Below are 13,311 nucleotides of genomic sequence, written 5' to 3' on the forward strand. Positions count from 1 at the left end.
CATTGTGAGTGACAGGGACAACAAATTTATGGGGGCTTTTTGGCAGGAGTTGTTTTGGCTAGTGGGTACAGAACTTAGACCCAACACTAGCTATCATCCCAAATCGATGGACAGACAGAGATTGTGAACAAATGGCTGGAAGGGTACCTGCACAACTACATGACTGTACAACAGAGAGCATGGGTCAAGTGGCTACACCTTGGGGAGTTTTGCTACAACACGACTTATCACATGTCCATCGGTATGACTCCTTTCCGAGCACTTTATGGATATGATGCACTTTCTTTTTCTGATATGATGTTTGGAGATAACAGGGCCCTAGGGGCAAAGGATTGGGTTCAAGAGAGCTAGGAGATTCTCTGAGCTCTCAAGAACAACTTACAAGTGGCCTAGAATCAGCAAAAGTACATGTTGATAAACATAGGGTAAAGAGACACTTTGAGGTAGGGGACATGGTCTATCTATGCTTGTAGCCATATAGGCAATCTTCGCTCAAGCAGAAGGGAGCAGAGAAGCTTTGCCCATGGTTTTATGGGCTGTATAAGGTGGTTTGGAAGGTGGGAGAGGTGGCCTACGAGTTAGAGCTACCGAAGGAGAGCCAGATTCACAATGTGTTCCACGTCTCATGCTTGAAAAAGGCATTGGGGCAGCATATTACAACAATAGTTGAGTTGCCTCCCTTGGATGATGAGGGGCACTTAGTTTTGACACCTGAGGTCATATTGGAGACCCAAGAGAGAAGGTTGAGAAACAGGGTGATCAGGGAGTAGTTGGTCAAATGGAAGCATCTGCCAGGAGAAGATGCCACATGGGAGAGTGAACAAATCTTGTAGCATCCAGTTTTGCAGTTGCTTGGGGACAAGCAACATCCGGAGGGGAGGACTGTGATGCCCCTTCCTAATTGTTTTCCCAATGAGAGGTGAAACCATTTTTGGCAATTTTGTTATTTTTGGCTTAATGCATTTTTGGTGGAAGAACTTAGGAGAAAGGGGGCCAATGTACTTTTTAGTGGATTGTGGGGGCCACTCACCCACCCAAAATATGCACCCCTTGGAGGCAACTCGATTTTCCTAAGTGGGGGATCGAAATATTTGATGGGACCACGTGGGGCCCAAGGGAGAAAGCATAAATAGAAGGAATTGAGCAGCATTTGGGGTCTTTTGATGATTTGAGAATTCATTGTTGCTTTGGTTGTTTAGCTAAGCTACAAGTGCTATTCAACACAAGATCTTCCCAAGGAGTGAAACTCATCCCTCTCTTATGTGGACTTCGAGTGCCACCCTAGGAGGGCTTTCTTTGCCATTGGAGACAGAGAGAAATATCACCTAGTAGAGGAGTACGCTGCCTTGGTCAACAAGGACGCAGTTGTGGGAGCAACAGGGACGCAGTGGGAGAGACTACGTGTTGGGTGGAGCAGTAGAGATGAGGAATTTGGATGTGAAGGTTGCTGGAGGTATTCTCATCGAGCTTCCACTTCAAAGAGGAGAAATTACAGCAGGAAGGTAAGCCAAATACTCAGGTTGAGCTGCTGGTCGAAGGGACTGCGTCACCCTCACCCAAGACTGCACAGTCACTAGTGGGGGTCACTTGGAGGGAATCTTAATCGGAGGATTGGGGAGCTGGGTTGTGGGGAAATTGTTGAGAGGCTGATTTAGGAGGTTTCCTGACATTTTGGCAGTGAGTTACAACAACTCCAGTTACAGGCATCGATTTCCAATATTGGAGGAGGGCCAATTCTTAAGGGGTTGAAATTGGCAGGTCAGAACTAGGGAAAACCCTTTCTGGGTTTCTGGAGAGGAGTACATCCCCAAAATTGTAGAAATTTATGGGTTGTTTTGACGGGGTAAATCAAAGCTTGATTATAGTTGTGGAGTTAGGGTTTCAACTGTAGAAGTTGAAGTACAACATTGGCATTGACAACTAGGGTTTTATGTGAAAATTGAGCAGAGGCAGATTTGATTGACAAAGTTTGTGTTGCAGTTTTCCTAGATAGCAATTTCTTTTCAATTGATTCAATGCACATGTCGGTCCTGTTTGAAAATTGTGAAACGTGGTCCACCGACTGATTAGGGTGGCAAGGTGGTGCAAGGCAGGAGAGTGGAGCCTCCTTCATGTTAGAGCTTGGGAACACTTTAGGGCAGCAGGGTGGTGCTAGGGCAGGTTGTAGCTTGCAGAGGGCATTAGATCGTCTGTGCAGTAGTAGCTGGTAAACAGGGTGTTGGAGCATTTATCAGGTTAGAGCCTGAAATCTGGGGTGTTGGAGCGTCCTTCTGGTTGTAGCTGGTAAGAAGGGCCTAGGAGTGTCCTGCAGGTTGGAGTTTATAAATTAGGGGGTTGGAGCCTCCTTCAGTTGGAGTTGAAAACGTGATGTAAATCTTTTGAATACAAATATTAAGAAGCGTTCGGTGGTTTTTGTTCTAGAGGGGTTTCCACCTAAAAATCTTTGTTTCAACTGTATATATTATTGTGCATTGTTGAATGGTGTTGATGATGTTTATATTTATCTCATGCTAATAACAATTAAAGCTCTGAGAAATTAAAAAATATACTAAGTGATAAGAAACACTGATTCACCCCCCTCTTAGTATTTCCAACATGCATAAACCAGTAAACGATTGATGGATTTTCTAGGTCAATGCTCATGCTGAAGTTAGTAGCTTCAAATCTTGATTGATGGAAACAGTTACCAAATATGGTTGTGTTACAATTTTTAGAATTTGTAAATGTGATTTAAAAGAATGGTATGAAATAATGTATGCTAATTTTTCATAACTATTGGATGCAAACTTTATTTTTAGAAACTTTTATCAATGGATTGCCCTTTTAATTTAGTTTTGGTTTTGAAGTCAAAATCAAGAATCATGTACTCTTTCTTGTAGCTGTATGACTTTAGTCTGCCTTGCTATGGGAGTTCGCCTTACCTTAACCCTTTCTTAATAATATATGTTGGTGCAGAAGTAATAACATCAGCAGAATTCCACCCTACTCATTGTAACATGCTAGCATATAGTAGCTCAAAGGGTACAATTCGACTTGTTGACATGAGACAATCAGCTTTGTGTGATAGGCATTCCAAATTGTAAGAGTTTCCTTTCCTTACTTCATAATAGTTTTATTACTTGTACAACACTTCGTTTGGCTCTGTTTGCTTTATTTGTATATGTATTATGCACAGGCTTGTCTAATTTCTCATAAACTGTGAATGATTTTGGATTTAATTGGATATTTCCCTCCAGTACAGATGGTAATTTATTTTTGAATGTATCGTGGGTGGTGATTCCTTGCTCCAATCGTTTTATACTTTTCATGTTTTGGAACTTTGCAGATTTGAGGAGGAAGAAGCACATGGTTCTAGATCTTTCTTTACAGAGATAATTGCTTCCATATCAGATATAAAGTTTGGAAGGGGAGGGAGATATATACTGAGTCGGGATTATATGACTCTGAAGGTATCTCCTATCTTTCTTAGTTGTTTGTATTGAATATTTTTTCTGGGGAAGTTGTTTGTATTGCATATGCTCAAAAGATTTTTTAATTACTTTTTCTTTGATCTTATTTTTGTTGTTGGAAAACAGAAAAGCCATTGGATCTTAGCTTGCCCTTGGATCATTATTCTATCAGTACACAGATTCACAACAAACAGGAAACATTCTCATAGTGGATATAATATGCGGGCCATTACTTTATGATAGGTTTTGTATAATATATTACTTATCTTACACGAAACATTGTCTCTACATAGAAGTGCACATCCTATCCTTAAATGTGATATCACAAAACTATATTTTATAGCCGTTAATATATTGTCTTTCTTGTCTGGTTATTAGGATGATCACCAAATAGGAGAATCCTAGACTCGTTGCAAAGAAAATTTAGATTGTGCTCTAGACTAGGCTTTTCAGCTGTGTAATGTCCAAACCCTTTCTGGGTTTTGGTGGGTTTTCCTTGAGGAGCTTGGGATTAATTTGAAGGAATTTTCTGAGCACTGGGTATAGGGATTTCAGCAGCATCTTTATAGCAGACAGTGCAGTTTTGTTAGGGCAGCACAGGGCATCACTGAGATAACTGATTTTGTCATTCGGGCTTGTTGTCTTATCACCTGGGCTTTGCTATGCTTGCCTCGCTTTGCTATGCTTGCCTTTGGGGCAAGCCCAGGTGCACTCATTCCACATTATTGTACTATTGCTCCAGATTCATAATAAAATGGCTCAACTGCTTATTTTTAGTCTATTTGTGGGTGTGCACTAAAGTTTAAAATTCTGTTGTTGAGTTTGTTGTTTGTTTTGCATATAACTTTTTTTCCTAGTTTGGAACATCACAATGGTATCAAAGCTTAGATCTTGGCGCAACCGTGGGAGACTTTTCTTATGAGTGAGGAGGACAGGAAAAATATCACCTACAAGAGACAAAGGTACTAGAGCCGATTGAGGGAGTTAGAGATTACACCAGACTTTGAGGAGCGTGGGAAGGCCGTGGTAGCAAAGGACACAGTGGAACCCAGGGGTAAGGAGGATATGACCTTTGACAGCCTCTTGAAGGTGGTTAATGATTTAGCGAAGGAGCAGAAGGAGATGTTGGATGAAATCAAGCAGCAAAACCGGGACCGAAGCATCCGCCGGGATTTCCTATTTGGGGAGACTTTTGGGGCCTCCGAATAGTATGACAACCCTTCACCAGCTACTCACCCACCAGCCTCAAGTGGGCCAACTAGGACCACACTGCCTTCTTTCCAACCGTCAGCACCTAATGAGCAGGGTAGACTAGATGACCAGATGCACATGGGAGAGTATTTTAGGGAGTGGAAATCCATGGGGGAAGAATTCAAGGCAGCCTTATCTTTTAGAGATCAAGCAACAAAACTGGGACCGAAGCATCCGCCGAGATTTCCTATTTGGGGAGACTTCTGGGACCTCCAAATAGTATGACCACCCTTCACCGGCTACTCACCCACTAGCCTCAAGTGGGCCAACTAGGACCATGATGCCTTCTTTCCTACCATCAACACCTAGTGAGCAGGGTGGACCAGATGACCAGATGCCCATGGCAAAGTATTTCAGGGAGTGGCAATCCATGGGGGAAGATTTCAAGGCGCCCTATATTTTAGAGACTATTGTTAGCTCAAGCAAAATGAGAAGGGCAGGAATTATGGAGGCTAGGGCATGCAGAGCTTCGAGTTGTAGCGTATTATTGGGAGGATGTACTTCCCCACATATGATGGCACTACCAAGTGAACAGCTCGAGCTTGGGTGGAGAAGCTCGATACTTATTTCCAGTTCAACAGGATGATGGAGGTGTAAGCGATTAAAATGGCTACCCTACACTTGGAGGGGGAGGCACATGACTGCTAGTTTCACGGCTTGTCCACTCTGGGGCATGCCACCGTGACTTCTTATGAGGATTTCACAAGGAGAGTAGTGGAGCGTTTTGATCAGAGGGATTCAAAGGCTCACTTCAGGGAGCTGACCCAACTAAGACAGACAAGTCATCCAGAGCAGTATATATCGAAGTTTCTGAGGGTTTCGGGCATGGTGCTAGACTTATCAGATGCTTGGAGGGTGTACACATTCATAGAGGGGTTGCTTGAGCCGCTGCGTGGACTGGTGAAGTCACGCAAGCATTCTACGCTACAAGAGGCCATGACCTGTGCTAAAGACCTACAACGGGCCATCCCCAAGACTCGGGCACCTATTCCATCATGTACACCTTGCCCTTAGAAGGGGAGTGATACTAGACCACCACCACAAAGAGCAACCCAAGGATGTGGGTAGTTAGATGAGGAGACTCGGAGAGACCTCCGGAAGAGGAAGATGTGCTTTAATTGTCGGGAGCCATGGGCCCTAGGTCATCGGTGCACAACGGGAAAGGCCCATTACATTGAGGTCTTTTCGGATAGTGATCAGGAGGATGCTATAGAGTTGGAGTATGGTGGGGGAGACAGTGAGAGTCCGGCAAAGAAGGGGCCACCACGACCACCACCACATGGGGGAGCATCTTTTACCCCATCTGGGGGAGTCCTTTCTTCCTTGTGCGGGGTCCCCAAATTTTTGACCCTAAGGATCAGAGGCACAGTGCAAGGGCAGCGTGTCTCAGTCCTAATAGACAATGGGGCCACCCACAATTTCATTGATGCTCAGATGATCCAGAGGAGGGGCATCACCACAATAGAGTTTGAGGGGTTCTCCGTTCTGGTGCCGGGGGATAGGACTATGCAGTACACTCAATATGTTCTTGCTTTGACAGTGACCATGGGGAACTACACGATGACGAACCATTTCTTCGTCGTGGACGTGCCGGAAAACAACGTAGTAATGGGTGTCCAATGACTATACTCCCTCGGCCGAGTCACCACCGATTGGAGGAAGCTCGAAATGGAGTTCACCGGCTCGGATAGCAAGCTGGTAGTCCTTAGGGGAATGCACTCATATCCTCCACAAATAGTTTCAACACATCGAATGGAGGCAGATTTGAGGCACGGGGACATAGTGTGCTCTGTGGGGTTAGGGATTTCAGAGGCTGGGGGAGAGGCCCAACCACCACACCTGTACATGCAGGCCATCTTAGATAGATACTCGATAGTATTTGGGGACATCTGACCGAGGCAACCACGAGATAGGGGATTCGAGCACACCGTTGAGTTGGAGCCTGGTGTGCAGGCAATTATCACCACCCCTTATAAGCACTCCAAGGCCTATAAGGACAAGATCGAGTGAGCCATAAGGGAGTTGTTGGCGTTGGGCCACATTAGGCCGAGTTCTAGTCCCTTTGGTTCTTCAGTGGTGCTGGTGAAGAAGAAGGATGGAACCTTGCGCATGTGCAATGATTAAAGAGTGCTCAACAAGAAGACTTTAAAGAACCTATACCCCATTCCACGCATTAATGAGTTGATGGATGAGCTAGAGGAGCCAAGTACTTCACTAAGACAAATTTGTGCTCGGGGTACCATCAGATCAGGGTGAGGGATCAGGCCATCCCTAAAACGACCTTCAGATGCCACTATGGGCATTTCGAGTTTCTGGTCATGCCCTTTGGGTTAACCAACGCAACTGCCACCTTCCAGTTGTGTATGAACCATGTGTTCCAGGGGTAGTTGAGGAAGTTTGTATTGGTGTTCTTTGATGATATCTTGATCTACAAAAGAACTTGGGAGGAGTACCTGCAACACCTAGAGGTGGTGTTGCGTATTTTGGAGGAACAACAATTTTATGCCAAGTTGTCGAAGTGTGAGTTTGGGCTGACGGAGATGCTCTGGTTGGGACACATAATTGGCGCAGATGGGGTGAAGGTGCATGAGGAGAAGATATGGGCCATTTAGGATTGGTCGGTACTTAGAGATGTGACAACGTTGAGTGGGTTTTGGGCATTTGCACCTATTATCGCAAGTTCGTCAAGGGATTCTCATAGTTGGTGGCACCCCTCACGGATTTGACCAAGAAGGGGGCTTTTTCCTGGATAGATGGAGCCAAACTAGCTTTCGATCGCCTCAAGGAGGTGATGAGTAGTTTCCTAGTGTTGGCACTTCCTGATTTCACTCAATTGTTCACATTAGAGTGTGTTGCATCAGGAGAGGGGATTGGGACAGTACTGTCCCAGGATGGACATCCCATTGCTTTTGAGAGCTAGAAGCTCCTACCACATGAGAGGTCGTATTCTATATACGACAAAGATATGCTGGCCATCATGCATGCATTAGCCAAATTCCAACAATACTTAGTGGCAGTGATGCGGGGGAGCGGCCCCCCCCCCTACGAACCCGCTCCCGAAGCGCGCTCCGGGCGGGAGCGGCTCGGGAGCGGGTCGGGAGCGCGCTCCCCAAATCGCTCCCGGACGGGAGCGATTTTCGGGAGCGCGCTCCCGTAAAAAAATTTGCGCTCCCTGGTCTGTGAGGGAGCGCTTCAGGGAGCGATCGCTCCCGCGCTCCCGGAGCGCTTTTTAATGCCCGGGAGCGATCGGGGAGCGATCGCTCCCTGATCGCTCCCGGGCATTAAAAAACGCTCCGGGAGCGAATTTTAAATTTCCGGGAGCGATTCGGCGGAAAAAAATTCCGCGGACCCGAAAAAAACAAAAAATTAAACTAATTTTTTTGGATTTATAAGCCCAATGGGCCAAAACAAAATCATTTCAATGAGATTGAGGTTGAGTTTGAGAGCAAAGGAGCAAGGAGCAAGAGCTGAGGAGCAAGGAGCCAGAGCTGAGGAGCGAGGAGCAAGTGCCAAGGAGCGAGGAGCAAGCTTGCAGAGGTAAGTAACTTAATCATTTAGTTAGTTTAGCTGGTTAGGTAGTTAATTTGGTTAGTTTCATTTACCTGTTTGAGTTTAAAGATCATTAATTTAAATTAAATTAATAAATTAAATGAATTAATCCCAATAAACTAAATTAATTTGCAGATTCAAGACTCAAACCCTACAAACATCAAACACGATGGACCTGAGCATTTTTATTGGCATTTTCCTCTTCCTGGTCCCCTTTCTGGTTATTATGGTGGTGGAGAGTAGGAAACGGAGGGGGCCTGAAACTGAAGAGGTGGATGAAGAAGCCGGAGGAAGTCAAATAGGTGAAAACCCCAGTGAGGAGGATGTGGAGGGTGAACATGAGGGTCAAAAAACTAAACAAGACCAAACTCCATTGTGGAAATATGTTCAGAGGCCTGAAACAGGGAGAGGGGGTGGAACCACTAAATTTCATTGCCCCCATTGCAACACTGATTTCACAGGCTCATACACCCGTTTGAGAAGACACCTTTGCGGGAAAAGGGCATGGGATGGAGAGAAACAAATAGGAATCAGAACTTGCGACGCGGTGTCAACAGTTGATAGAGCCAAATACATAAAGGAAGAGGAGGACGCCCAATACAAAGCAAAAAGATCAAGGGGTTTCTTTGAACCAAGCTCACAAAGAACTCCTTCAGCATCCTCCCAAGGCAGTGGATATGGACATGGAGGCTCAGGGTCATCATCTTTACGCCGTAGAACCATATCAGATTTCCTTGATGAGGGGTGTAGGAATGATGTGGATTCAAAAATTTACAGGTTCCTCTATGCAAATGGGATACCATTCAATGTTCTACGCTCACCTTATTGGCACGAAATGGTTTCTGCCATAAATGATGCCCCTAAAGGATACAAGAGCCCTGGGTATGACAAGGCAAGAACAGTTGGCCTTGATCATGAAAAAGCAAAAATATCACATTCTTTGAATAAAATGACAAGTTCTTGGACTGACAATGGGGTGTCCATTGTATTTGATGGATGGACAAATGTAAAAGGCAAGCCATTGATAAGTGTTCTTGCTGTGTCCCGAAGTGGTCCCATTTTCTAGCTGCACATGATTACTCAGACAAGTTCAAGACCGCTATCAACATTGCAGAAGCATTGCTTGAAACAATTGAGCGTATTGGCCCATACAATGTCATCCAAGTCATCACTGATAATGCTCCTAATTGTAAGGCAGCGGGAGCAATTATTGAGGATAGATACCCGAACATATTTTGGTTTGGATGTTTGGTTCACACATTGAACCTTCTGTTGCATGATATTGTCAAAAACAAAAATGAACAATACCAATGGATTGGGGATTTGTACAAGAGAGGAAAAAAAATGATAAAATTTATTACAAATCATAGCAATACCCATGGCCTTTTCCGCAGTCACTCGAGATTGGAGTTGCTGAAGATTGCGAGGACTAGATTTGGTAGCTATTACCTCACCTTCAGGCGCCTTTTGAAGGTAAGAGAGGGTTTAGCTAGCATGGTATCAAGTCCAAATTGGCAGGTGTTAAAGGAAAGGGCTACAAATGTAGCTGACATTGCAGGTTTTGAAACGGTGGAGGAGGCCGCTCTTGATGGGCAGTTTTGGACAGCTGTGAGACAGGTATTGGATTTCACCAAGCCAATTTATAACATGATTTGGTTTGCAGATACAGACAAACCAGTGATTGGCGAGGTGTATGAGCAAATGGATACCATGTTGGGGGAAATAAAAGACATTGTTAATAACAGAGATCCCGACTTGTACAATCTGATTCACGATTGTGTGTGTGAACGGTGGAAAAAGCTTAACCTTCCACTACATTGCTTGGCGTATATCCTTACGCCAAAATACTACTCAGATTCTTGGTTGGGCAAACCTGCAGCAGGGGGTGGTGTTAGGACCAAACCCCATTTAGATCGAGAGGTAACTAAAGGATATCTGGATGCATTAGAAAAGTTGGTGCCTGACAGGGAGGAATGTGCAGCTGTGCACCTTGAAATAGGCAGATACTTCACTGGCAGTGGTTTGTATGGTAACTTCCATGCAATGGACGACAAAGATAAATTTGATTCTCTCACATGGTGGGAAACATATGGCGGCGACGGACTTTTGCGAAAATTGGCATTGAAAGTTCTTGCACAGGTTGTAAATTCTTCTTCTGCAGAGAGGTGTTGGAGCACCTACAGTTATATACATAATGTGAAAAGAAACAGGCTCAACGAAAACCGAGCAGAAAGCTTGGTTTATGTGCACTACAATTTGAGGTTGTTGAGCCATTACTGTGATCGGGCTAATGAAGATCCCACATATAAAATTTGGGACAATCACCCTGAGGACGACAATTTAGAGGATGGCATTGTACATATGGAAGAACTAGAAGATGAGCTTGTACGGGATGAAGCTGAAGCAGCTGCAGCAGCCATGCCACCTCCACCTCCACCATCCAGTAGCAGTTCTCGGGGCCCGAGTCTTGTTCCATTGCTGTCGCCACCTCCATCGACACCCTCGCGTGGAGGCTCTAGTTCTGGTCGTCGGTCTGGGCGGGAGACTCCTAGAAGACTGCCAAGACCTACTTATACTTCTGGAGACTCTCGTGGCAAGGGCCACTTGTAGATTTACAGTTTACTTGTCTTTTTTAGTTTCTATTAGACTTGTCACTTTAGTTTTCATAACTGTTCAGTGTTGAGTTTTGAGTCCTTGACTCTTGACTCTTGACTCTTTCATATCATTATGACATTATGATATTTTTTGTAAACATTATATCACTGTGACAATGAAAATTTGAAGTTTGAAGTTGGGCCTTGGCAATTATAACTCATTGGTAATGATTGTGAATTATGAATATGATGCTTTGTGAAAGACTAAAGTTGTTTCATTTCATCTCATTATTCATGTTTCATTTTATAAATTTTTAACATTTCATATCATGTTAACAGTTACAAGTTAGGACTTAGAAATATCTTCGATATTACTTCTTGTAATGGTTAAACTTGGCTTACAAGTACAACTTGTTACTTTGGTGATCAATGATGATAAATGTTATTGAATTGAATGTTATTTTAATTTATTATTTTACTAAGGTTGATGACGATTATAATTTCTAGATGATTGATGTGATATGGTTCAATGATCAATTTATGTTTTTTTATGTTTTTTATGTCTATTTCATCATTCTACATGTTTTTGTTGACATATATGTATCAAAAATTAAAAAATATAAAAAATATATATATCTTTAAAAAATCGCTCCGGGATTCGCTCCCAAACCGGGAGCTTCTGAAAATGGTCGCTCCCGCTCTCGCTTCCGCTCCCGCTCCCCGCTCCCGCTCCCGCTCCCAAGTAACACTGCTTAGTGGGTAACCAGTTTCGGGTGAAGACTGATCGCAATAGTCTTTGCCACTTCATGGGGCAGCAGGCCCTCAATGACAGACAACAAAGATGGGTCAACAAGGTGTAGGCCTATGATTTTGATATTGAGTACATGCGGGGAAAACACAATGTAGTGGCCTATGCATTATCTAGGAGAGTCGCACGCCTTTCACTCATGAGCATTTGCTATGAATGGAAGGCACAATTGTTGGTGGAGTACTCCAAAGATGGCAGGCATGCGAGATCTTGGAGGGAACACACGCAGATGAGCGCTACCAAGTGATGGCCGAGATCATATATTGTAAGGGGCGCATATTTTTGGTACTGGGCTCACAATTGAGGGAGAGGGTATTCCATGCAGCACATGATTGCCCATTATCATGGCATCAGGGGTTCAGGAAGACATACATGGCAGTTAGAGAGCACTTCGCCTGGAAGGGCCTCAAGGGGGATGTGTTGAGGTATGTGTAGGAGTGTGAGGCATGCCAGAGGAACAAGGGGGAGTTGACCCATCAAGTTAGGATGTAGCAACCTCTTCCCATTCCTGAGGGGAAATGGGAGAGTATCTCCATTTATTTCATCACAGGGCTTCCAGCAGTGCAGGGCAAGGATTGTATTTATGTGGTGTTGATCCGCTGACCAAATATGCCCATTTCTTCGCCATTCCGAATCGGTATTCAGCCTCACAGGTGGCCGAGTTGTTCTTTAGGGAGGTCTTCCGTTTGCACGGATTCCCTAAGGCCATAGCCAGCGACAGAGACAATCGGTTCATGGGGGGATTCTAGCAAGAGCTCTTCAGATTAGTTGGTACCAAGCACACCCCGAGCACGAGTTACCACCCACAGACAAACGATCAGACAACGAGAATGGTTGGAGCCTTGGAGGGCTATCTAAGGAACTACATGACTGGGTAGTAGAGGGCATGGATTCGATGGCTGCACTTGGGCGAGTCTTCATATAATTATCAGGTGCCACTCCAGTGGTCAAGAGATTTGAATGAGAAATTTTGTTTGAAGCCAGATCTAGGCCCTGGATGGTAAGTTCTAGCCTCAATATCATTTTGCAGGGACATTTTTTTTAGAAAAATTTTACAGTCCAAAGGGTTTAAAATTTTTTAGATATGAGGATTTTACAAGTGTTTCAAGGATAAATTTGAGGCAGAAGGATATATCATTTTAATCAATTTTTTTTGGGAATTTTTCTTTAGTTTTCTAGGCTACCATTTCTCTGCTGCCTGGGGTTTTTGATCTACTGCCTGCGGTTTTTGATCTGCTACAAATTTCAATTTATTTTTAGAAGCACCATATTTCTCCATTCTCTGATGTTCTCAACTTGTCCCATTTCCTCTTCGCGACCCTCCATTATCGATCTCCTTATTGCTGCCACACCTGCATCAAGTTCGCAGCTCCAAACGCTGCCATTCTTTGCTGCTCTCCCTAACCCGCACTATCCGCTGCAGGTTCAAACTTGCAGTCACTAGATCTGCTGCCGCGGTTCCCTTCCTGCAAACCCTCCAACACTAACCTCCGTGATCTTCTTTCCTTCCCTTCCTCGCTGCGACCCACGTGCTCCTCTCCCTCTCTCAGCTCCCTCGAGCTACTGCCTTTTGCCGCCACCACATTTGCACACACAACACACAAACTCGATTTTGCTTTTTTGTTTCATATGTATGAGTTAGGTTTAGGTTTGTTTCAAA

At 44.4% G+C, this 13,311-nt stretch overlaps 1 protein-coding gene across 2 annotated transcripts in view; it reads left to right on the forward strand.

Moving 5' to 3' along the window:
- LOC149238954 (serine/threonine protein phosphatase 2A 55 kDa regulatory subunit B beta isoform-like) overlaps positions 1-13,311 on the forward strand; it is a 356,970-nt gene that overhangs the window by 201,587 nt on the left and 142,072 nt on the right. For both annotated transcript variants that reach the window (XM_089373252.1, XM_089373251.1), the window contains exons 8-9: positions 2,956-3,079; positions 3,326-3,449. In XM_089373252.1, the coding sequence (XP_089229378.1) occupies positions 2,956-3,079; positions 3,326-3,449 (248 nt within the window). The remainder of the gene's footprint in view (positions 1-2,955; positions 3,080-3,325; positions 3,450-13,311) is intronic.

Source organism: Pinus tabuliformis, chromosome 8 (genome assembly GCF_031772625.1).
Source record: "Pinus tabuliformis cultivar Carrire ecotype Pingquan chromosome 8, CPIR1, whole genome shotgun sequence".
Classification (NCBI taxonomy): Eukaryota; Viridiplantae; Streptophyta; class Pinopsida; order Pinales; family Pinaceae; genus Pinus; species Pinus tabuliformis.